We start from the raw sequence: 26,584 nt of genomic DNA, 5'->3' as shown, positions 1-26,584 counted from the left end.
TTGCAGAAGTCTATCATTGCTCAACTATATGAAATAGAAACATTAAGAACAAAAATGGCATACAATACCACTGAAAGTTCAATGGATGGATGCGGTACAGTAAGAAAACAGTAACATATAGGTTCCAATCCTTTGCCTGCCGAACTTATTTGGTCTCATTTACAATATTGAATATTGTAATCGAGCTACATATTCAGGGTCAGGTATGGGACAGTCAGTCATGCATTTTCCTTTCATATATTTAGAGGTCCCTGCTGGCTGATATTGGCTGAAAAGACTATTGAGCTAAGCTGCAAATTTGATAAGATGAAATAGTGACATACACAACTAGATTTTAATCCTCTGCTGGTTTTGGGCATTCAAAGGCTAATTTTGAGGCCCTTAGACTTATTTTGAGAACTTTAACTCTTGGATCTCACCTTTTATGCTGCTCATTCGTTGCCCAATTCATTGGAAAGCAACAGGTGATTTATAGGGGATGGGTCTGGGTGGGATGCTGTGAGAGTCGGTGTGGACTTGTTGGGCTGAAGCGCCTGTTTCCACACTGTAGGGATTCTGTGATTTTCTATGATGATAGGTGGTCTCGGTTAAAGTAGAAAGTTGTTGTTCTTCAAAGAAAATACTTTTCTAAATTTATCTTAATGGCTTATTTGTCTTCTGATAGCTATCAATCTGATTTTGTGGGAAAGTTACAGCTTGCTGATGTGTGAATTAAAACACAATCAGTTTTCTATTTATGTAATAGGACTCTCATTGCATTTCAACTGCCTAAGTTAGCAACAGCAGGAAAAGAATTCAAAACGGTAGAAAGTGAAGCTTCAGTACTTTAATTGCTAATTTACATAATTCTCAACACACAGTACCTGGAAGCAGGCCGTTCATCCCATCAAGTCCAACCAGCCCTCAGAGCATCTACCCATCCCTGTATTTCTGATAATCCACTTAGCCTGCACACAATGGACAATTTTTTAGCACGGCCAATCCACCAAATTGGCACATTTTTGGACTGTGGGAGGAAACCAGAGTACCCAAAGGAAACCCATGCCCCCTCCCCCCTCCGCCACAGACACAGAAAGAACGTGCAAAATCCACACAGACAGTTGCCTGAGGACAGAATTGAACCTGGGTCAACTAGTGCTATGAAGCTGCAGTGCTAACCACTGAGCTACTACACCACCCTAAGTAGTGGAGGAGTTAAATTTCGTCCAAGAAGAAAGAATTATCTCTTGACTATGAATTTGTACATTAGTGTGGATCATCATTTTAAGCAATATGTTTTTAACTTACTGTTACATGTGCGCATTCTGTTAAATTTAGATCCTGCAGATTTCGACAGTCACCTGAAATATATAATAAAGAACTGTAAAATACACTGAATGTTTATTTTGTATGAGAAAAGTATATATATATATAAATGAGATGTGGGTTTCCCAATAAACATAATTTAATTAGTGGTGCTCAAAACCAACTCACTCTAAAGATAAGCACCAGACTATTTTAAAAGAAATTATCATGGCTACAGAAATACTAACAAGTCAGTTGTTAACTTCAGACGTACAGAAAACATACCTTTTAATCATTCAAAAGCCAGAAGTCCGAAATTACAATAAATAATATTTTAAAATACATAAAACCCACAGTTTACATCATAGGTCACAGTAGGAAAAAGGTTAGGAAGAATGATATAAGCTTATCTGCTTTGGTGTGTGTGTGTGATAAGATGGAGAATATAGTTATTTTACACTTTATTCCTATGTAATGGTATGACAGGTCGGCACAACATTGAGGGCCGAAGAGCTTGTACTGTGCTGTAATGTTCCATGTTCTAATTAATTCTATTATGCCTACCATAGTCTAAGTTCAATGGCTGAACAATTAAAATCTATTTGTGCGTTGTAGGAATTTGTACCTGTAAGAAGCAAAAGAAAATTCAACAGATAAACCTAACCTATTATGTTAATGTGAAATGCATAATTAATTGAAGCTTTTGCTTCAAACTTTGTACTTTAGAAATTATAAAACATTTTTTTTCCAAAACGCATTCCAGCTGCCTCAATTAGCATATTAAAAATTCAATCCATAGAAACATGTTACTGCCTATATTTCAGTTTTGTTTAGATATGGTTTCTCATTAAAATTTCCACAATAAACACAATGGTGGGTCAGTTGAGGAAATATGGCAAGAACGAGTTAATGAGATTCTCAACTAGTCATTGAAATCTTAATGAAAATCTGTCCTTTTTTCTTCAATGTCGAGAATGTCACAAGTAAGCAGCAAGTGGGCTATTTAAATGCCTTAACATCGTATAATTACCTAATCTCACCTCACTTATACATTGGTTGCTATTCTCCCAGATATCAGAAAGAACCTAGATGGCACCAATTCCGACATGAAAGTTGAAGCAGTACATGGCAGCTGCAACTTGTCAATATCTTCTCTAGGCATTCATCTTGGCCAGCATTCCCCAACATCTCAGAGTATGCTCCATGGACTGTGGCCACCTGCACCCTCCAAACATGGAGGCTAGCATCCACAAAACATCAGTCTCATCATGTCATCATAGCACATTTCCATCTCACTTATAGTACAGTCGTCCACTACAGTACTGCACTTTGGAGTTCTCCAACACCTTACAATGCAAAGCTGCTGCCAGGTTGATCTGCTGTGGGGTGGGCCACTGCTAGTCCTGCAGGGGATTTATTGTTAAATCAATTGGAGAACTGCATAAATATTAGGCAGAATATGGTCAGTCTTCAGCTGGTGCTGTCAAGTCAGTCTTGGATGTCTGTTCAGCGGAAGTCAATACAGGTTAACATGGGCCACTTCTGGGGTGGAGAATTTGGCGATGTCAGTTGTGGAATTTAGAGGCAGCATGCTGGGCTATAGACAGGTCAGTAATTACGGATTTAACATGTAAGGGTAGGAGACAGTAGAGCATGGGACAATAGTGTACTGCGAGAACAGAGGGCATTGATGGTCACCGCCAGCCTCTACCCACATGGAGGCCTCCATGTGGCAATATATAGAGAATGATAGTTAAATATCATTTTTCTCCGCTGCGTCTGCTAACTGACCATATTATTGAGAAGCCTGCTTTGTATCTAATATTCCCCACCTAGGCTATTAGAACCATCAACAATAGATCCAGACACAGCACCCGTTCTCATTTCTTCAGCCACCGAACTCTGAGAGGCCACAGAAATTAATGAAGAACCTATGTATATGGAAGCTCAGGACCAGAAGCAACCTCCTAAAGTGTCCAGTAAGATGTCCCCTTGTGATTTGTAAAAATTGCAGAAAGCCCACAGTCTTTCACCTTTGATAGAATACTCTTCAGATGAGCGGGACATAGGGGTGTTGATAGATGTGGATGTTCCAGGACACTGGGACAAAAATGTCAGCCGTTGGAGCAGTTCAGGCATTATAGTCTGCAGACAGGTAGTGGTCAGCATGTCATACCATGAGATCCAGTGTGTATACAATGCAACACTTGCTTCCAATCCAGCCGCTGAGGGCCATACGATGTCTCAAGGTGAGGTTTCCATGCTTGCACAGATCTAGAGTTCAGTGCAGTACTGTACACACAGAGGGCACATATTAATCCTTCCAGGCTGTGCTCTGGATAGCTGGAACATGCAATGAGGGCAGGTTCTTGATGATAAGGATCTAAGAATCACAGTTGAGTTGAAAATTTAGGACATTTAACAAAAGGAATGTCACCTTTATCAACCTACAACACAGAAGCACTAGGTGGAGTAACTTATATGGGGCTTCCTTGGCAAAAGCTTTCAATGAAACTTAGTTGGGAGAAGTCATTGTTCATCTACTATAAATGTGTTGATACTAGATAGGTAAGTATCCCTGTTTAATCCCAAATGCAAATGCATATTATCCTGTTGTTTAATTTAAGTCAACATTACAAACTGATGGAAGCATTCTAATGTTCCCTCATTCAATCATGACAAAATTTAGTTCTAATATAGGCACTATAGAAAGAATAGCCATTCTTCAAACAGGGTTATAACATTGTGTGAAACCTTACCGCTTGTAGCTGCAGCTAAAACAACAGTCAATCGTAAAGGTGATGATGTACAGTGAATTTGTATTTGCAAATGCAATGTTGTATTTGCAATGAGTTTCACTCATGCCAACTATGCGCTCTCATAATGTTTCCTTTTCCCTTCTCCTCTCACTACATCTAGATGTACTCCTTGGGCAGGTAGTTGGGGTGGAGGAACCCTACCTTATATTGGAACCTGTTGGTCCAGGGTGTTTTGGAATGACATCCCTTAGGTCATTTGTGACAGGAGGGTCCAGGTATGCTGAGTGTCGTGGCCAGATGAAGGCTCACCTTCTCAGTTTGAACTTGCACAGGGTTGAAAATCATGGAGGGGTGGAGGGTCTGTGCACCTTCAGAATGTCCTGAGAGGTGACTTAGTGGGACCTGAATGTAGTTCTTCCTCTGACCAGGTGCCTATTGGCATCACCCTGTCTCCTTGTGAAGACGGGGCAGCTGGAGTGAAGTTCAACTTCCTTGTCACCTTCCCGTCAGTTTTGAGCACTAATAGCTAGCGCAATGCAGTGTGTATCTGTGTGCATCTATGGCAGTTAGTGAACGTTCTTCAGGATCAAGTTTTCTAAAGCAGCCGCCAATCTGTCCATGGACGTGGATAGATGCACATACATTGGAATAGCACAATACAGCTAGTGTTAGAGGACTCATCCAACCTGGAGTCCTTTACTGCCTCAGGTTGAGCATGTGCCTAGTTTCCAGCTATACTCTGAGTACCAGTGACCTATGGCATTTCTTCCTCAGGCAGCTATGGACACATGCCAGTGACATGCTTACTAGCTACAGTGCCACTTTCCATGCCGGCCAGCAAGAAAGCTCACTGGATTGAGCTTCGATCAGCTATTTAAGAATTGACTGGCAAGCTTTTCAGTGAATCACAAGCCTCGATACTGAAGTCTTATTGGAAGCTTCTGGGTCCCAGAGATTGTTACTGTAGGCCCCAGCTTTAGAGTTTTAAACAGTGAGAAGGCTACTGCTTTTCTTTCCTGTTCTGAGGAAGGGTCACCAGAACTGAAATGTTAACTCTGATTTTCCTTCACAGATGCTGCCAGACCTGCTGAGCTTCTCCAGCAACTTTGTTTTGTTGCTTTTCTTTCAGGTTTTGTGGGGTGATATTTATGCAGGGGGGGAACAAAGGGACTGGAGGCAAGGACAGGGGGTGATCATCAGTGGCTATCTTCTTACCCCATTCTTCCAATCCCAAATAGCCACAGACTGGGGTAAATTGAGCTACTCTGAATAGTGTCTTCCTATGGGGAGGTGATGGCCTAGTGGTTTCAGATGATGACGTCAGGTGATGAGTGGCATAGATAGAGTGGATACCCAGAAACATTTTCCCATGGCAGAAATGAGTATTGTGAGGGGGCATAATTTTAAGGTGATTGGAGGAAGGTATATTGGAGATATCAGAGGTAGGTTCTTTACACAGAGAGTGGTGTGTGCATGGAATGTGCTGCCAGAGGTGGTAGTGGAGTCAGATACATTAGGGACATTTAAGTGAGTCTTGGATAGGCACATGGATGACAGTAAAATGTACGGTAGTAGGGTAGTTTTATCTTAGAGTAGGATAATAGGTCGGTAAAACATCATGGGCCGAAGGGCCTGTACTGTGCTGTACTGTTCTATGTTCTACGTTTTATCACTGAACGTTTAATCCAGAGACCCAGATACCATTCTGGGGACCAGGTTCAAATCCTGTCACAGCAGATGGTGGAGTTTGAATTCAATAAAATATCTGGAATTAAGAATCTAGTGATGACCATGAATCCATTGTCGACTGTCCAAAAAACCCATGCGATGCACTAATGTCCCTTAGGGAAAGAAACTGCCATCTTACCCGGTCTGGCCTACATGTGATTCCAGACCCGCAGCAATGAGGTTGCTGCCCTCTGGACAATTAGGGATGGGGAATAAATACTGCCTAGTTATCCTGTTAATGAATAAAGAGAAAAATGTCCTCTTGATCATTATTGTAACTACACTCATCCTAGCACATGGTAAGTATTTCATCACACTTCTGACTTATAACTTGTAGATGGACACACATTTTGGGAAATCAAGAGATGAATGTGCTCTTGTAGCCACATGTGTATAGCTGTTCTGGTTCATATTCTGGTCAATGAAGATTCTGAGACTGTTGACAGTGGGGATTTGTTGATGGCACTGCCAGTGAATGTTGGAAATAGTCATTGTCTGGCAATGGCAAATCATATTTGCACCATATATCAACTCAAGCCAAATGTTATCTCCGTCTTTTTGGACATGGACATTGGGAGCTTCAGTATAAGAGCAGTCTTAAATAGTGCTAAACATTGGTGAATTATGTGGAAACATCTCCACTTCTGATCTTAAGATAGAAGAAGATCTTTGATGAAGCAACTGAAGGTGGTTTAGGAAATCCTGCAGTAATATCCTGATATTGAGTTAATTGACTCCAACACCACAATCGTCTTCCTTTTGTATGAGGTATGACTTCAACCAGCACAGAATTTTCCCTTGACTTTCACTGATTCCAGTTTTGCAAGGACTTTTTGCTGCCATATGTAACAAGTGCTGCCTTGATGTCAAGGGCAATTATTATCATAGAACATTACAGCCTCGATGTTGTGCCGACCTGTCATACCGATCTGAAGCCCATCTAACCTACACTATTCCATGCACGTCCATATGCTTATCCAATGACGACTTAAATGTATCTAAATCAGCTCACCTTTGCAGTTCAACTCTTCTATCAATGTCTGGATCAAGATAGTAATGAGGTTAGGAGCTGAGTGGCAAACCGAGTGTCTTCAAGCCGGTTAGTTTAAACCAAGTTTCACTTGAGAGAACTGTCAACAACATCTTCCCGTCACTTTACTGATGATTAAGAGAAAACTGATGAGATAGTAATTGGGTGGGCTGGATTTGGACATGTGTGAGAAAATATTCACACATTGCCAGATAGATGCCACTGTTGTTGCTGTACTGGAGTTACTTGTCTCAGGGAGTGGCTAATTCCAGAACACAAGTCTTCATAATATGAATGTTCCAGGGCCCAAAGTCTTTGTAGTATTCAATGCTGCTTTCATATTTCATTGTATGAATCAAAAAGACTAAAGACTGACATCTGTAATTCTAAGGACCTCAGGAGAAAACTGAAGTGAATCTTCCACTGAGCATTCCTGACTGAAGATGGTTGAAAGTGCTTCAGTGTGGCCTCTTGTATTTATATGCTGGACACTCCTTCACTGAGGATGAAGATATTTGTGCAGAGGTGTAATTGTCCATGACCATTCATGATTGGATGTAGCAGGGCTGCACAGCTGGGACCTGATCTGTTGCTTGTAGCATCGCTTAGCTCTGTCAAGTGAATGTTACTCCTGCTCTTATACAATTACTCTCGTGTTAAAGCTTCGCTAGGTTGATATCTCATATTTAACTTTGCTGACTCGCGTGGTTAACTAGGAATTGATCCCCTCACTTGATAGTAATAGCAGAGTGGGTATAAGCCTGGCCAAGGTTACAGATTGTGCTTGAATATATTCAGATGCTGGTAATTTCCCACAGTGCCTCATGGACGAATAGCCTTGAGTTTCTAGAACTCTTTGCATTCTATTTCATTTAGGTAGTTGTGCAACACAACAAAATTGAAGGTACCTCCCTATGAAGATGAGAGTTTGTCTTCACTAGTACTACGCAGTCATTACTCCTATCATAACTGTCGTGGGGAGATGCATCAGCAACAAGGTGAGGACAAGGCCAAGACAAGTTTTCCCTCTCATTGTTCATTCACCACCTACCCACCGACCCAGTATCATATTGAGCCCTAAAGGACATAAATCAGCTTAGAAAGCATTGGTGCTACTGAACCACTGTTGGTGATGGACATTGAAGCTCACTGGTCATAGTACATTCTCTGCCCTTGCTACTCTTGCTCCTTCCTCCAAGTGGTGTTCAACCAGGAAGAGTACTGATTTATTAGATATGGGGATATAGATGGTGTACACGTTAATCAACGGGATGTTTTCTTGCCAATGTTTGATCTGTTGCCATTAGACTTCATGGGGTACACAGTCAATGTTGAGGACTTGTAGCAAGATCCCCTTCCATCTATATACTATTATGTTGGCACCTCTGGTCCTGATAGTGGGACAGAACATGCCCAGGGATGGTAATGTTTCTGTCTGGGAAATTTTCTATAGAGTACAATTATGTGACTTTGACTAATTATGGCTGCTTATAGATATCCCAATTTTGGCACAAACCAAAAACCTAGGTGTTAAGAAAATTTGCTGGGTTCGTAAGAATAATAGGGTTAGACTGGTAGGGAATTTTAACTTTCTAAACATAACTGGGACTGCCATAGTGTTAAGAGGTTGGATGGAGATGAATTTGTTAAGTATGTACAAGAAAAATTTTCTTATTCAAAAAAAAAGAGGCTTATGTCAGGCAGAGACAGCTGGGATTTAGTGAATTCCCAGAGCAGTATAAGGGATGTTGTGTCATGGCTGTTCAGGACATTTGGTCACGCCACTTTTAGACTACTGCATTCAATTCTGGTCTCCCCGCTAGAAGAAAGATGTTAAACCTGAAAGGATTCAGAAAAGATTTACAAGGTGTTTCCACAATTGGAGGGTTTGATCTATGGGTACAGGCTGAATAGGCTGGGGCTGTTTTCCTTGGATTGTCGGAGACTGAGGGGTGACCTTATAGAGGTTTATAAAATCATGAGGGGCAATATTCAAGGTCTTTTTCCCCAGGGTAGGGGAGTCCAAAACTAGAGGGCATAGGTTTAAGGGCAGAGGGGAAAGATTCAAAAGGGGCTTTAGGGACAACTTTTTTTTGCAGAGGATGGTGCTTGGATGGAATGAACTGCCAGAGATGGTAGAAGCAGGTAAAATTACAACATTTAAAAGGCATCTGGGTGGGTGCATGAATAGGAAGGGTTTAGAGGAATATGGGCCAAATTCTGGCAAATAGGACTAGATCAGTTTAGGATATATGGTCAGCGCAGGCTAGTTGGACTGAAGGGTTTATTTCCATCCCGTATAAGTCTGTGGTTCTATGACAGGGATGTGTTCGCCATTACTGTTTCCAATACCTGAGTCAATGGTGGATGATCTGTCTGATTTCATTCGTTCCTTTAAATTTTTTTTGATCCAACTGAGTGGTTTACTAGGCCATTTCTGAGGGCATCTCAAAATCAACCACATTGCCATGGGTCTGTAGTAACGTGCAGGTCAGACCAGCAGGAATATCTTCCCGAAATGATATCAGAGATCTGTGCAGTTTCCACAGTCAAGGACGGTTTCAAAGTCACCCAGCATTTTTAAAATTCCACCAGCTCTGGTAGTGAGATTTGAACCCATGTCAAATAGATTCGCTGATGAGGAGAATCCAAAATATTCAAATGGGCCTCTGGATTACTAGTCCAGTGATATTAATGACTCATTAAAGACTACTTCTTGAAATTAGATGGCCTGATCATAAGTGGTGCTAAGGCTGCTTCATTCAGGTCTGGGATACAGCCACTGCCAAAAATGGTTTGGCTTTCTTGAAGCCATTAGAAAATGCCTGGTAATTTGTTAATGTTCGTTTCGTACTAAGATAAATTTTGGGTAATGGAATGGCCACGTTTGCTGGCATCTGTTTAATAGTACCCTAGGTAGTTTAACTGCTAAAGATTAAAGGAAGGCTCAATTTGTTTTTTGAGGGGTAGATTTAAGGTATATATTGGAAGGCAGATGTCAGGTATTTATCCTAGAATATATTTCTCGGTTACAATAAGTAGACCCTAAGTCTCCCAAAGTACCAGAAAGGTATTATAAGTACCATGTTCCAAACCGCTGTGTTGTCAATTATCCCTTTATTTGAAAGGAAATCAGAATCAAAAATAATCTGATTAACATTTCTGCTTCAATATGTCGATACAAAGCTAATGTATTTTCTATTGCAATACAGAAAAAGTAAAAGAAGCCATTTGGAATTAGGTTATGGATTTTTCTACACACAGCGAAACATCACACATAGACAAACATTTGCAGTTTTGTCTTGAGTAGTCTGCAGCCAACTGTGAGATAGTGAGCAAATAAATGAGACAGAACTGCACTTTGACTAAGTGATTAAGATAAATGAAAGCCATACAGAACTTGAGCATTGCTGAAAAAGACACAGTTTCTCAAAATTTTTCATCTTTCACTCATTAGGTTAATTACAAGAAACACCAATCGAGAAATCAATATTTTTCTGTTGATTGAAAAGAGAATGGCAATTGGTTGACAAATGGATTCTAGTTAGTGGAGGTATTGGAGAATGCATCAAATTAATAATGACTGACAGGTAACTGTCAAGCTTTGTTTATATTTGAAACAGGCAAGCTGAGTGTGGTTGCTTTTGCGGAAGTAGTTTGGAAATACAATTAATAACTTCACTAAATACATAATAAATCTCTCATTCAAAGTGTCTTTTTTCAGCTGTACGCTAGCTGCTATATGATCTACATTTCAGTCACATTTCTAAGTTGTGCTTTTCTACCTTACTGTAATGGTTTTGTAACTATACTTTTTTTCTTCACAGACTGCCTTGCAAGGAACAAGTGGTTTAAGTCAGTGCAAAACCCAAATTTTTTGAAGCTACCTTAGTTCTCACATGTCTTTGGATTCTTGTGTACGACCAAATCATCACTCAGTTGCTGGAACCATCTGGATCTCAGGATGCAAGTAATTAGGATTATTTTGTTGCTACTCCTATGTAGAGCAGTAGACCTCATGAAAATTAAGAATGGTCGCCATGGAAACAGAATGAGGGACTGTGGCAAGAAATGTCTCAAAAAGCGCTCTACTCACGTCAAAAGATTTGATCAATTCCTAAGCTCCATATGCAGTGAGAGTTTGCATGAAGATGAGAAAATATTGGATTGTCAAGATAAGCAACTTATTACAATTCCTCCTAATTTGCCAAGGGACATTGTTCATTTACAGTTAGCGGGAAATAAGATCCGTAGGTTAAAGGCCTTGATGTTTTCTACATTAAAGAATTTGAAGAGCCTCGACTTACAACGAAATGCTATAGCAAATATCGAAGAAGGTGCATTTGAGGGATTGGATGAACTGAATACTTTATTATTGCAGCATAATCAATTACAGTTCATGTCAGAGGAGGTTTTTATGCCTATCCCTAAACTAAAATATCTGCGCATCTATGATAACCCTTGGAATTGCAATTGTAAGCTGGACCAAATGATCCGGAAGTTGCAGATCCCTGGTCAACGAAATCTAGCTAATCTGGCCAAATGCAAAGCTCCAAAACGATTTGCTGGTCATAAGTTAAAGACAATCAATGTGAATGTGCTCTGCCAGGATGATGATAATGATGAGTATCCTATACCGATCCAAAATACTGCTGACTCCACAAAATGCAATATCTATCTTTTCCCAAAATCAAGAATCGATTGCCAAAATAAAGGTCAGTATGACTTTCAAATTATACGCAATATTGCACAGGAATTTCTTTCATGACTTAATGATGGTTTTACAATACAATGGAAACTCTTAAGACAATGTACCATGATCATGGTATCTGTCAGAAATTTGCATCTTTCTCTAGATTTTGTGCAATCTCCACTAATGTGCAGTTCATTTTGTCGATGATACTTATCTCCAGCTTCTTAAACTTATTCCCATTAAATTGTGACCCATCCATCTGTCTTTCCTAGTCCCAGGGGCAGAATGATAGCCCTATGGTTAGCACTGCTGCCTCACAGCTCCAGGAATCTGGGTTTGATTCTACCCTCAGGTGTCTGTCTGTGTGGAGTTTGCATATTCTCTCCAAGTCTGTGTTGTCCCCTCCAGGGGTGTTCTGGATTTCTGCCACAGTCCAAAGATGTGGAGGATAGGTGGGCTGGCCATGGTAAATTGCCCAGTATCCAGAGATGTTCAGACTGGGTGGATTAGCCAGGAAAAATGCAAAGTTACAGGGACAGAGTGGGTAAGGGTAGGATGCTCTTCGGAGGGCTGGAGTGGACTTGATGGGACAAATGGCCTACTTCTACACTGTAGGAATTCACTGATTCTATGTTAGCTAAATATCGTTAATGTTCTCTCTTCAGGTGCTGAATCTACCATCATTTAAAGTTAATTTGAATTTAAATCTACCATCATTACCCAGTTAAAATCTCCACAGGGACCAATAATTTCTAAAGAGAAATTTGAACTTTCAGTAAATAGTTGAAAGAATTGGACAAAATTTCACATTTTAAGCATTTACTGCATCAAATGACAAAAAACCCACTAAATTATTTTCTTTTGTAGGCAACTTATGCATTACACTATACAAATAAAAGATTCCTTACAATTTATCATATACCATGTTCTCTACAAAGTTATAGTTCGTATAGAAAATAGTTCACAATGTTCCCAGCCTCCAACTGGTGGCCTCCCTCCTACATTCCTAGCTCGGTACCTTCTAATTCCAGAATTGTCTCTTATGGGAGAGAAATATTCCTCTCAATCCATGCTGGCCAAAATTTCCAGTCTTTTTTAAAATTACTAATTTGTGAATCCTCATTCTAAGCAGGGGTTCCCATCAATAGTCTGTTTGCAGATTGATAATCAGCATTTTCTTTGCTTAATTTTTTGCTCTTTGCAAAATTCAAAGAAGCAGTCGTAAGTTGTAACTCAATTATTATTATTCAAAGTTATAGTACTAAAATATAAAGATAGTAGGAACTGCAGATGCTGGAGACTCTGAGATAACAAGCTTGATGAACACAGCAGGCCAAGCAACATCAGAGGAGCAGGAAGTTGATGTTTCGGGCCTAGACCATTCTTCAGAAATGGAGGAGGGGAATGGGGTTCTGAAATAAATAAGGAGAGAGGGAGAGGCAGATAGAAGATGGATAGAGGAGAAGACAGGTGGACAGGAGACAGACCAGTGAAAGAGGTGAGGATGGAGCCAGTAAAGGTGAATGTAGGTGGGGAGGTAGGGAGGAGATAGGTCTGTCCAGGGAGGACGGACAGGTCATGGGGGCGGGATGAGGTTAGGAGGTAGGAGATGGAGGTGGGGCTTGAAGTCAGAGGAGGGGATATGTTGGAGGAAGGACAGGTTAGGGAAGTGGGGACGAGTTGGGCTGATTTTGGGATGAGGTAGGAGGAGGAGAGATTTTGAAGCTCGTGAAGTCTACATTGATACCATTGGGCTGCAGGGTTCCCGAGCGGAATATGAGTTGCTGTTCCTGCAACCTTCGGGTGGCATCGTTGTGGCACTGCAGGAGGCCCAGGATGGACATGTCGTCTGCGGAACAGGAGGGGGAGTTGAAATGGTTTGTGACAGGGAGGTGCAGTTGTTTAGTGCGAACCGAGCGTAGGTCTTCTGCAAAGCGAACCCCAAGCTTCCACTTGGTTTCCCCGATGTAGAGAAGGCCACAACGGGAACAGCGATTGCAGTATACCACATTGGCAGAAGTGCAGTGAACAGCTGCTTGCTGTGGAAAGTCTTCTTGGGGCCTGGGATGGGGCTGAGGTGGGAGGTGTAGGGACAAGTGTAGCACTTCCTGCGGTTGCAGGGAAAAGTACCGGGTGATGTGGGGCTGGAGGGGAGTGTGGAGCGGACAAGGGAGTCACGGAGAGAGTGGTCCCTCCAGAAAGCAGGTAAGGGTGGGGAGGGAAAAATGTCTTTCATGGCGGGGTTGGATTGCAGATGGCGGAAGTGTCGGATAATGATGCGTTGGATCCGGAGGTTGGTGGTGTGGTATATGAGGATGAAGGGCATCCTGTTTTGGTTGCTATTGTGGCAGGGGGCTGTGAGGGATGAGTCGCAGGAAATGTGGGAGACATGCTTGAGGGCGTTCTTGACCACTTGGTGGGGGGGGCGCGGAATTTGCAAACGACTACATCTAAGATGTATGGGAATAGAACCCCAGGGAGGGTAGGAGAAACTGCTCTATGTCCAACACTCCACATCAACACACACATCTACGAATACCGGTCACGTGGACGTAGAGCAGTTTTGCCACAGCTTCCACCTCCGCGCTTACTTCTTCGACCATGAGCCTAACCCTCCCTCCACTGACCCCTTCTCTCGCCTCCAACATACCCCCTTCTCCTGGACACCACCCCAAGGCATCCTACCCTCCCTCGACCTCTTCCTCTCCAATTGGCATCGTGACATCAATCGCCTCAACCTCTCCACCACTCTCACCCACTCCAACCTCTCCTTCACAGAACGTGCAGCCCTCCCCTCCCTCTGCTCCAATCTCAACCTCACAACAAAACCCGTGGACAAGGGAGATGCAGTTGTAGTATGGCGCACTGACCTCTACATCACTGAGACCAGACACCAACTCTCCGACACCACCTCCTACCACCCCCTTGATCATGACCCCATCCCCAAACACCAAACCATCACCTCCCAAACCATCCACAACATAATCACTTCAGGTGACCTCCCATCCACAGCCTCCAACCTCATCGTTCCCCAACCCCGCACCGCCCACTTCTATCTCCTTTCCAAAATCCACACACCTGCCTGTCCTGGTTGACCCATTGTCTCCACCTGCTCCTGCCCCACTGAACTTATCTCCACCTATCTCAACTCCATTTTCTCCTCCTTGGTCCAGGAACTCCCTACCTACATCCGTGACACCACCTATGCCCTCCATCTCCTCCAGAACTTCCAGTTCCCCGGTGCCCAACAGCTCATCTTTATCATAGACATCCAGTCCCTATACACCATGGCATTCCCCATGGCATAAAGGCCCTCCGCTTCTTCCTGTACTGCAGGCCCAACCAGTCCCCCTTCACTGATACTCTCACCCGCTTAGCTAAACTTGTCCTCTCCCTCAACAACTTCTCTTTCAATTCCTCCCACTTCCTACAGACAAATAGGGTGGCCATGGGTACCCACATGGGCCCAAGCAATGCCTGCCTCTTTGTAGGTCATGTGGAACAATCCCTCTTCTGAAACTACACTGGCCCTAAACCCCCACCTGCTCCTCTGTTACATTGATGACTGTATCGGCGACACCTCGTGCTCCCACGAGGAGCTCAAACACTTCATCCACTTCACCAACACCTTCCACCCCAATCTTAAGTTCACCTGGACCATCTCGTATACCTCTCTCTCCTTCCTGGACCTCTCTGTCACCATCTCCGGCAACTACCTAGAAACCAATATCCATTTCAAGCCCACCAACTCCCACAGCCACCTTGGATACACCTCCTCTCACCCACTTTCCTGCAAAAATGCCATCCCCATTCCCAATTCCTTCACCTTCACTGCATCTGCTCCCAGGATGAGGCATTCCATTCCCGTAAATCTTCGATGTAGCCGTTTTTCAAGGACCACAACTTGCCCCCGTCAGTAGTCAAGAATGCCCTCCACCATGTCTCCCGCATTTCCCGCAACTCATCCCTCACACCCCCTCACCAGAATAACAACCAAAACAGGATCCCCCTCATCCTCACATATCACCCCACCAGCCTCCGGATCCAATGCATCATCATCCGACACTTCCGCCATCTGCAATCCGAGCCCCCCACAAAAGATATTTTTCCCTCCCCACCCTTACCTGCTTTCTGGAGGGACCACTCTCTCCATGACTCACTTGTCCTCTCCACACTCGCCTCCAGCCCCACCTCACCCGGCAATTTTCTCTGCAACCGCAGGAAGTGCTACACTTGGCCCTACACCTCCCCCCTCAGCCCCATCCCAGGCCCCAGGAAGACTTTCCACAGCAAGCAGATGCTCACTGCACATCTGCCAATATGGCATACTGCATCCGCTGTTCCCGTTGTGGCCTCCTCTGCATCCTCTGCTTGGGGACCGCTTTGTAGAAGACCTATGCTCGGTTCGCACTAAACAACTGCACCTCCCTGTCACAAACCATTTCAATTCCCCCTTCCGTTCCGCAGATAACATGTCCATCCTGGGCCTCCTGCAGTGCCACAATGATGCCACCCAAAGGTTGCAGGAACAGCAACTCATATTCCGCTTGGGAACCCTGCAACCCAATGGTATCAATGTGGACTTCACAAGCTTCAAAATCTCTCCTCCTCCTACCTTATCCCAAAACCAGCCCAGCTCGTCCCCATTTCCTTAACCTATCCTTCCTCCAACATATCCCCTCCTCCGACTTCAAGCCCCACCCCCATCTGCTACCTCCTAACCCGCCCTCTTGACCTGTCCGTCCTCCCTGGACAGACCTATCTCCTCCATATTTCCCCACCTACACTCACCTTTACTGGCTCCATCCCCACCTCTTTCACGAGTCTGTCTCCTCTCCACCTATCTTCTCCTCTATCTATCTTCTATCTGTCTTCCCTCTCTCCCTATTTGTTTCAGAACAACCTTACCCTTCCCCATTTCTGAAGAAGGGTCTAGGCCCAAAACATCAGCCTTCTTGCTCCTCTGATGCTGCTTGGCCTGCTGTGTTCATCCAGCTCTACGCTTTGTTATCTCTAGTCCTAAAATGTAATTCATTTATACGCCACGCATGTGAGCAACTGCTATCCTTAAAAAAAACTTTTCACCTCAACATCCTTGTAAAGCACCATACTGTCTCCAGTTTTCCTTTTTTCTCAAGTCCTTAAACATGTTGATACTTCTCAAAACCTTGAACATCTTTGCCAGCAGTCCATTTTTGAATCCCTCCAATCAGGGTTTTCGCCAGTACTGTAATAGTATTTCGCCAGTATTGAAATAGTTCTAACCAAAGTCAAAAATTAAATTCAATATAACTGACAAGGGTAAACTATACCTCCTCATTTTTGATTTACTCAGGAGACTTGTTCATTGCTAGCTACGCCAGGATTTTTGGCTAGCATAATTCTGTTTGCTATTCATTCAGGCAATGTGGGCTTCTCTGGCTGGTAAACAATTATTGTCCACCTCTAATTGTACTTGAAAAGGTGATGATGAACTGCCATCTTGAATTGTAAGATCATAACATATAGGAGCAGAATTCGGCCCATCAAGTCTGCTCTGTCATTCGATCATGATTCATTCTCCTACCATCTCCTGTAACTCTTGATCCCCTTATCAGTTAAGAACCTAACTATCTCTGTCATAATTATACTCAATGACTTGCCATCCACTGCACTGTGCAGCAATGAATTCCACAAATTAACTAGCCTCTGGCTAAAAAATTCCTCCTCATCTCAGTTCATCCCTTCATTTTGAGGCTGTGCTTTTGAGTCCTAGTCTCTCCTACCAGTGGAAATACCTTCACCACATCCACATCCACTCTATCCAAACAGTCATCGAGTCCTACACCACAGAGACAGGCCCTTGGGCCCAAACTGGTCCATGCAAACCAAAATATCCATCAATGCTACCCCGATTTCCCTGCACTTGGCCCATATCCTTCTAAGGCTTTCCTATCCATGTATTCATCCAAATGCCTTTTAAATGTTGTTAATGTACCCACCTCAACAATTTCCACTGGCAGCTCATTCCACTTGCATACCACCCTCTGTGTTGAAAAAGTTGCCCCTCAGGTTCCCATGTATTCTTTCCCTCTTACCTTAAACTTTTGCCTTCTTGTCCTCGATTCCCCAATCCTGGGAACAAGACTGAGTGCATTCACCTATCCATTTCTCTCAGGATCTTATACACTTCTAAAATATCCCCCCTCCGTTTCCTACGCTCTAAAGAAAAATGTCTTAACTTATCCAGCCTCTCCCTGTAACTCAGTTCCCTGAGTCCTGGCAACATCCTTATAAATTTCTTCTGTACTCTATCCAGTTTAATAACATCCTTCCTATAGCAAGGTGATCAAAACTGAATAAAATAATCCATGTGCAACCTCACGAACTTTCTGAACAGCTGCAACATAACTTCCCAACTTCTATACTCAATGCCCTGACTGATGAAGGCCAGTGTGCCAAAAACCTTTTTCACTGCCCTGTCTATCTGTGACTTCACTTTCAGAGAACTGTACACTTGAACTCCAAGGTCCCACTGTTCGACTACACTCCTTAGGCCGCACCATTCACTGTGAAACTCCTACTTTGATATGAATTTCCAAAATGCAACACCTCACACTCATCTATATTCTACTCGGTTTGCCATTTCTTGGCCCACTCCTCTAGCTGATCAAGATCCTGCTGCAATTTCTGATAACTTTCCTCATGGTCCATGATATCCTCTATTTTAGTATCATCTGCCAACTTACTATTCATGCCTTGCACATTCTCATCTAAATCATTGATATAGATAACAAACAGTAATGAGTCCTGCACTGCCCCCTGAGGCACACCACTAGTCACTGGCCTCCAGTCTGACGGCATCCTTCCACTATTACCTTCTGCTTCTCACCATCAAGCCAATTGTGTATCCAGGCCTCTCATATGACAAGAACTTCATCCCTGGGATCATTCTTGTAAACCTCCAGTGGAACCCCTCCAAGGCCAACACAGCTTTCCTTGGTCAAAAACTGCTCACAATATTCCAAATGTGGTCTGACCAAAGCCATATATAGCCTCAGCAGTATATCTCTGCTGTTGTATTCCAGCCGTCTGGAAATGAATACTAACTTTCCTTATGGACTTTAGTAAGACCTTTGACAAGGTCCAATATGGCAGTCTAGTCATGCAGGTTAGGTTGCAATGGATCCAGGGAGGGCTAGCTAATTGGATTCAAAATTGGCTCAATGCTAGGAAGTAGAGGGTGAAGGTTGAAGGTTGTTTCTCGGACAGGCCTGTGACTAGCGGTGTGCCACAGGCATCAGTGCTGGCACCTTTGTTATTTGTTACTTACATAAATGATCTGGATGTGAATGTACAATGCATGATTTGTAGGTTTGTGGATGATACAAAATAAACATGTAATGTTCGTAGCAAGTAAGTTCATCAAAAATTATAGAGGGATCTTGATCAGATGGGGAAGTGGGCTCAGGATTGGCAAATATAATTCAATACAGATGAGTGGGAAGTGTTGCACTTTGGAAAGGCAAACCAAGTTGGGACCTATACAGTAAATGGTAAGGTCCTGAGGAGTCTCGTGGAACAGAGGGGCCTAGGGGTATAAGTACATAGGGTTGGCCTTCATTGGTGTAGGCATTGAGTATTGGAGTTGGGAAGTTACGTTACAGTTGTATAAGTCGCTGGTGAGGCTGCATTTGGAGTATTGTGTATAGTTTTGGTCACTGTTATAGGAAAGTCATGGTTAAACTGGAAAGTGTGCAAAGAAGACTGATGAGGATGTTGCTAGGACTAGTAGGCCTGAACAATAGGGAGAGGTTGGCCAAGATAGGACTTTATTCCTTGGAATATAGAAAAATGAGCTGTGACCAAATTGAGCTGTACAAAATCATGAGGGGTCTGGCTAGGATGAATGCATATAGTCTTTTCCCCAGGGATGGGGAATTGAAAACTAGAGGGCATAGGTTTAAGGAAAGAGGGAAAAGATTTAAGAAGAACCCCGGGAGGTCGTCTTCATGCAGAGTGGTATACATATGGAATGGGCTGCCAGAGAACGAGGTTGAGGCAACATTTAAAAAAAATTCGGATAGATACATGGATGGGAAGGGTTTAAAATTATATGGATCAAATGCAGGCAATTGGAACTAGTTGAGTGGGCACCATGGACCAGGTTGGGCTTAAAAGTCTGCTTCCATGTTGTATTACTCTATGAATCTACAACTGGCAATTGAACCTGCATGTTAATCTTAAGAGGTCCGAAGCCTTTCCTGTTTATAAAATAGTATACACCTGTATTCTTCCTACCAAAGTACGTAACTTCACACTTTCCCACATTGTATTAAACATGCCACTTCTTTGCCCACCTGCCTAACATTCCCAAGTCCTTCTGTAGTCTCCCTGCTTTCTCAACTCTACCTGTCCCTCCACCTATCTTCGTGTCATCTGCAAACTTAGGAACAATGTTCTCAGTTCTTTTGTCCAGATTATTAATGTATAACGTGAATAGTTGTGGTCTGAACACTGAACCCTGCGTAATTCCACTAGTCACTGGTTGCCATCCTGAAAAAAACTCCTTTATTCCTATTTTCTGCCTTCTGTCAGTCAGACAATGCTCTCTCCATGCCAGTGCCTTGTCCCTAGTACCATTGACTCTTCCTGTATTGAGCAGGCTCCTGTGTGCCACCTTGTCAAAGGCCTTTTGTAAATCTAAATAGATCATGTTCACTGGCTCTCCTTTGTCTAACTCACTCATTACTTCCTCAAAGAATTCTAATAAGTTTGTCAGGTATGACCTCCCCTTGATGAAGCTGTGCTGACTCTGCCCTATTTTACCCTGCAGTTCCAAGTACTCCACAATCTCATCCTTTATAATAGACTCTAAAATCTTAACAACAATTGAGGTTAAGCTAACTGCCTCATTCCCTTCTTAAAAAGGGATGTTACATCAGCCATTTTCCAGTGCTCCGGGACTCTCACTGACTCCAGTGATTCCTGAAAGATCACCAGCAGTTTTCTCCATTATCTCCTTCTGAACTCTGGGGTGTAGTCCATCTGGTCCACGTGATTTATCTGCCTTCAGAATTTTCAGCTTCCCTAGCACCTTCTCCTTCATGACAGCCACTGTACTCACCCCTGCCCACAGCTCTCTTGAAGTTCTGGTACGCTGCCACTGTTTTTCACTATGAAATCTGATGCAATGTACTTATTCAGTTCCTCTACCATTTCTTTGTATCCTATTATTACTTCTCCGGCCTCATTTGCCAGCAGGCCAGTGTCGACTCTTGCCTCTTACTGACTTGTTTGATATCTAAAACAAACCTCTTACAATCTTATATTATTAGCTAGCTTACTCTCATATTTCATCTTCTCTTTCCCCTTCCCCACCCGACTTTTTTCTTAAGCTATTTTCTGGTTTTTAAAGGCTTCCCAATCTTCTGGCTTCCCACTAATCCTCACCTCATTTTATACTTTTTCTTTTGTTTTTTAATGCAGTCCCTGACATCTTTATGAAGCCAGGATCGCCTCATCCTCCCCTTAGTATGTTACATCTTCCTTGGGATGCATTATTGCTGTGCCTTCTGAAAAACCCCAGAAATGCTTGCCATTGCTGCTCCACTTTCTTAACTGCTAAGCTTTCCTTTCAATCAACTCTGGCCTCCTCTTCCCCCGTGTCTTTGCAGTTACATTTACTCACTTCTAATACCTTATACCTAATTCAATCTTCTCCCTCTTAAACTTCAAGATGAATTCTATTCTATTTTGGTTACTAGTCCTTAGGGCTTTCTTCACCTTTTTAAAAATTCATGGGTCTGGAACATGGGTGATTCTGTCTGGCCAGCATTTATTGCCTGTTCTCAGTTGCCCTTGAGAAGTTGCTGGTGAGCTTCCAGATTGACCCACAATGCCATTAGGGAGGGAATTCCAGGAATTGGACCCAGTGATAGTGAAGGAACTGTGATATTTTTCAAAGTCAGAATAGTGAGTGGCTGGGAGGGGAGCTTTAAGGCAGTGTTTTTCCTATATATCTGCTGCTGTCCTTTTAGATGGAGGTGGTCATGGGTTTGAAAGGTATTGTCTGAGGATCTTTGATTAATTTCTGCAGTGCATCTCGTAGATGGTACACACTACTGCTGCTGAGTGTTAATGGTGGAGGGAGTGGATGCTTCTGGATGTAGTGCCAATCAAACAGGCTGCTTTGTCCTGGATGGTGTCAAGCTTTTCCAGTATTGTTGGGGCTGCATTCATCCAAGCAAGTGGGGGGTATTCCATCACATTCCTGACTTATGCCTTGTAGATGATGAACAGGCTTTGAGGAATCAGGAGGTGAGTTATTCGCCACAGATTTCCTAGCTTCTAACCTGTTCTAGGAGCCACTGTGTTTATGTGGTGAGTTCAGCTGAGTTTCTGGTCAAAGATAATCTCCAGGATGAAGGGGATTCAGTGATGGTAACACTGTTGAGTGCCAAAGGGCGGTGTTTAGATTGTCTCTTATTGGTGATGGTCATAATGTGGCATTTGTGTGGCATGAATGTTACTTGCTACTTGTCAGCCCAAGCTTGGATATTGTCCAGATCTTTTTGCATTTGAACATGGACTGCATCAGTATCTGAGAAATAATGAATGGTGCTGAACATTGTGCAATCATCTGCGAACATCCCCGCTTCTGACCTTATGACGGAGGGAAGGTCATTGATGAAGCAGCTGAAGATGGTTGGGCTGAGGACACTACTCTAAAGAACTCCTGCAGAGATGTCCTGGAGCTCAGATGATTGACCTCCAACAATCACGAGCACCTCCAGCTCCCTAATCAAATCTGCTTCATTACACATCACTAAATCCAGAAGTGCCTGTTCCTTAGTGGGCTCTACCACAATATGCTCCAAAAAAAATCTCAGGGTCATTCCTTTTCTTGGGATCCGCCACAACCCTGATTTTTCCAGTCCATCTGCATACTGAAGTTCCCCCATGATGATCACAATAGTGCGTTTCTTACATGCCTTTTCTGTTTCCAGATTTATTTTCTTCCCAACTTCCTGACCACTGTTAGGAGTCCTTTACACAATTTCCATTAGGTTCTTTTCGCCATTTTGGTTCATCAACTCTACCCACACAAATTCTACACCTTCTGAGCCTATGTCTCTTCTTGGTAATAGATTTAAATTTCATTTCTAACTCACAAAGCAACCCCACTCCTCTGCCCATCATCTTGTCCTTTCAATAGGACATATATCCTTGGATATTTAGTACCCAGTCCTGGTCCGCTTGCAACCGTGTCTCTGTGATACCCACATTCTACCTACCAATTACAATCTGCACTACAAGTTCATTTACTTTATTATAAGTACAGCATGCAGTTGTGTACAACACCCTTAGTCCTGAATTGACTGGTCCCCTTTCTCCACTTGGCTACAGTGCCTGAAGTTAGAATCCTGACCACTTTGATATTCTCTGTTGTTTTACTTATTCCGGAAACTTTAATTTTCACTGAGCGCTCTCCCCTTTTAACACTTTTCCATGATTTTCCATGCCCCTGAACCCACACTCCACTATTTAGTTTAAAGCCCTATCCACAGTCCTAGTTATGTGATTCACAATGACTCTGGTCCCAGCATGATTCAGATGGAGCTCAATGCTTTGAAACAGTTCCCTTCTTCCCCAGTACTGATGCCAGTGTCCCATGATTTTGAAACCGTTTCTCCGACACCAATCTTTGAGCCACACATTTTCCACTTTAATCTTGTTGACCCTGTGCCAATTTGCTGATGCCTCAGGTAAAAATCCAGAGAATACCTTTTTAGTTTTGCTCTTTAAGTTAGCCCTTAACTGCTCATATTCCCTCAGCAGGACCTATTTCCTCTTTCTACGTCTTTTGTTGATACCTATGCAGTTCACTTCAACTACTAATTGTGAGGGGTTGCATTACAATTAGTACAACCCAAGTAATGAGAATTTATCTCAGTTACAAAGTGTAAAAATTACATACACTAAATTCTAACACAATAACCAATGATACATAGGGTTATAACTGTGCAAGAACCAATTGTGGTTTCTCCTTGTGTGCTGCAGCAGTCTGCTGGCAATAATGTTTTCATGCTCAAAAGTTAACTATGTACAGTATACCACTTAGGATATAACTGAACCACACTCTTTGTAGCTTTGTATCATTACAGTAAGAAATGGTGTTTCTCAAATTAAACTTAAAAGGTTGACACTTGAAAAATAATCCAACAGCTGGTTCTTTTGAGCACGCAGTTTTACCAATATTATGTCAACATTGTCAATGATAGAAAATGTCCAATCAGTGTAACAGAAAATAACATATTTTGCACTTAAATGCCGTCACCTACCATCGGTATAGAATTCTCTAGCCTAATTGAACAAGTAACCTTTTCCCATCCTTCACTATAACAGGCGTCACAATTACTCATGGTTTAGGTAAAATATTCAGTATGGATTTAAGAATTGCCCTATTATTGTTCATTATGTAAATTCCTACCCGTTAAAGCATCAAATAGAAAGGCTATTTGAAACAGGGTGAAAAAAATCTCAACTTCAAACTTATCAATCAATTGACCACAACAAACTGGAGTACTATGCATCTAATTTACTAAAGTGTTGGATAAAAATCAATTATGCAGGGATGGATCATTGATCCAATTTTCCAATACCAGGTAAATCATGTTGGATCTCAACTTCAAAGAACTCTGCATACCAGTATTCTGAAGGTTATTGCCACTAGCTGGAAATTAGGCAATCGACAAATGCAGGTTTGCAGGTTACTCGACGGGCAGCAGGTACCTGGTTATTATGAGTGTCATACTAACAGCACAATTCCTGTTAAGAGGTGTAAATGTAATACAGTTAATTTCCCATTATCCACTACTCAAGTATCTAGAATTCTCAAGCATCCAGCAAAAATTTCAAAGAAAATTTACCATCTTCACTAAGTTTCTTCAGAAACATCTCTTTAAGCTTGCGTATATGCTCACCCACCATGTGGTGGTTCTCCCAGCTGTCACCAGCTTCCCTTTTGACATGTTGATTTAAATGTTTTACTCAGAATACTGGAGGGTAGTGCATTGGGTTTCTAAAACAGTATTTCTCAATGCAACGAGCAGATACATGTAACCAACACCCCAATATATGCTGATAATGGGGAATTTACAGTACAGTCATTTTAACCACAATATTTGGGCATGTTATATCCCACTGAAAAGTGATCCCAATTATTAGATTGGGGAGTTTTTCTTTTAATTTTTTTTTGTTTCCTTGGCTTTGATCATTAGTGCAGAGCCAGCATTTATTGCTCATCCCGATTGTTCATTAAAAGGAGTGGCAAGCCACTTTCTGGAATCGCTGAAGGTCATGTGTTTTGAGTACATTGTCAGTATTTTTAATGAGGAAGTTCCAGAACTTTGACCAAGCAATGGTAAAGAAACAGCAATAACAATTCCAAGTCAGAATGGTGTGTTACTTGGAGATAGGGGTGTTCTAATACACCTACGGTCCTCCTTCTGGAAGGTACAGGTCATGAGTTTGGAACACATTGAAGGAGCCTTGACAAATTTCGTAGTTTGTGATATGTACATGTTCCCACCACTAGTGCCAGTGACAGAAAGAAGGAATGAACACTTGAAGTGGTGGAGAGAGTATTGATCAATGAGCTGTTTTGTCCTGGGTGGTATCATGCTGCTTGAATGATGTTTGGAGTTGTACTAATTCAGCCAAGTGGAGAGTATTGCATCACACTTTTGATTTGTGCTTTGTACAGAGTGAAAAGAAATTAGGAAGGTGAAGCTGAGATATCCATTGTACAGTTATCAGTCCCGATCTGCTTTGCGTCTATGGTACTTATGTTGCTGGTCCAGTTAAGTTGCTGGTCCATGATAATATTAAGGATGTTGATGGTAGGAGATTCAAGAATGGTATTGACTCATTGAATGTCAAGAAGGTAGTTAGATTTTGTCTCGATGGAGATGGTCATTGCCTGGCATTTCTGTGGCAGGAATTTTGCTTACCACAGTGACTGTCAACTGTCCTTTGAGCAATTAGGGATGGACAATAAATGTTGGTTTAGCCAGCGATGCCCACATCCTGTGAATGAATAAAAATAAACCTCACTAGCCCAGACCTGAATGTTGTCCATATCTTGCCGCATGTGTGCATGCGTGCTTCCGATCTGAGGAATTGTGAATGGTACTCTGAGATCATTACTGAATATTCTCACTTCAGACTTTGTTTGAGAGAAGCTAATTGGATGAAGCCGGATAAGATGATCAGGCCTGAGGAATATCTACAGCAATGTCCTCATGGGATAGAGATGATCGGTCTCCAACAACTCCAATCCTCTTGCTTTGAGTTAGGTATGATTTCAACCAGTTGCAAGTTTTACCCTGATTTCCATCGACTTCATTTTTCATACAGCTCCTTAATGTTACACATGGTCAAATGCTGCCTTGCAGTCACTGTCTCAATGCCACTAGAACATAACTCCTTTGTCCAAACTTGGACAAAGATTGCAATGAAGTCTGGATTCAAGTGACTCTACCAGAACCTAAAGTGAGTTTCAGTGAGCACTTTGTTACTGAATAAAGTAAGATGACATCTTCCATCACTTTGATGATTGAGAGTAGATTAATGGTGTAGTAATTAGTTAGACTGGATTAGTCCTACTTTTTGAAGACAGGGCATACGAAGATAGTTTCCAATATTGTCAATTATTATACCAAAGCATTCATATTCTTACATTGTGTCCATACACCAGTGTATTCTAACAGGAGACACTGAAAAGCAAACAGGAGCAGGAACTCTGGTTGAATTTTCTTTAACAGAGAGGCATTAAAGCCAAAAATTGACAAAATACCTAGGAACTTCAAGTTATTTGGAATTTTTTTATGAGCATGTCCATTTGTAACTGTACAGGCACAGCTTGGTTAAGGGTGAGACTAGTTCTTAAACAAAAGCTTCCAGTATTGCAGTTGGGACACTGGGACACATAGCCTTTTCTGTATCCATAAGACCATCGGACATGGGAGCAGAAGTAAGCCGTTGAGTCCGTAGAGTCTGCTCTGCCATTCAAAGAGATCATGGCTGATCTGATAGTCTTCAACTCCA

The 26,584-nt window shown here is 42.4% G+C and overlaps 2 protein-coding genes across 2 annotated transcripts in view; one reads left to right on the top strand and one right to left on the bottom strand.

The window, feature by feature from the left end:
* The window catches only part of fbxl13 (F-box and leucine-rich repeat protein 13), a 258,479-nt gene that overhangs the window by 92,516 nt on the left and 139,379 nt on the right, over nucleotides 1-26,584 (bottom strand). Inside the window, exon 11 of the mRNA XM_048553829.2 lies at nucleotides 1,288-1,340. Within this exon, the coding sequence (XP_048409786.1) occupies nucleotides 1,288-1,340 (53 nt within the window). The remainder of the gene's footprint in view (nucleotides 1-1,287; nucleotides 1,341-26,584) is intronic.
* lrrc17 (leucine rich repeat containing 17) overlaps nucleotides 1-26,584 on the top strand; it is a 50,684-nt gene that overhangs the window by 8,203 nt on the left and 15,897 nt on the right. The window contains exon 2 of the mRNA XM_048553830.2: nucleotides 10,629-11,516. Within this exon, the coding sequence (XP_048409787.1) occupies nucleotides 10,766-11,516 (751 nt within the window). The 5' untranslated portion in view covers nucleotides 10,629-10,765. The remainder of the gene's footprint in view (nucleotides 1-10,628; nucleotides 11,517-26,584) is intronic.

The sequence above is a fragment of the Stegostoma tigrinum genome, chromosome 25 (assembly GCF_030684315.1).
Source record: "Stegostoma tigrinum isolate sSteTig4 chromosome 25, sSteTig4.hap1, whole genome shotgun sequence".
Classification (NCBI taxonomy): Eukaryota; Metazoa; Chordata; class Chondrichthyes; order Orectolobiformes; family Stegostomatidae; genus Stegostoma; species Stegostoma tigrinum.
This window is presented reverse-complemented; position numbering and strand designations above follow the sequence as displayed.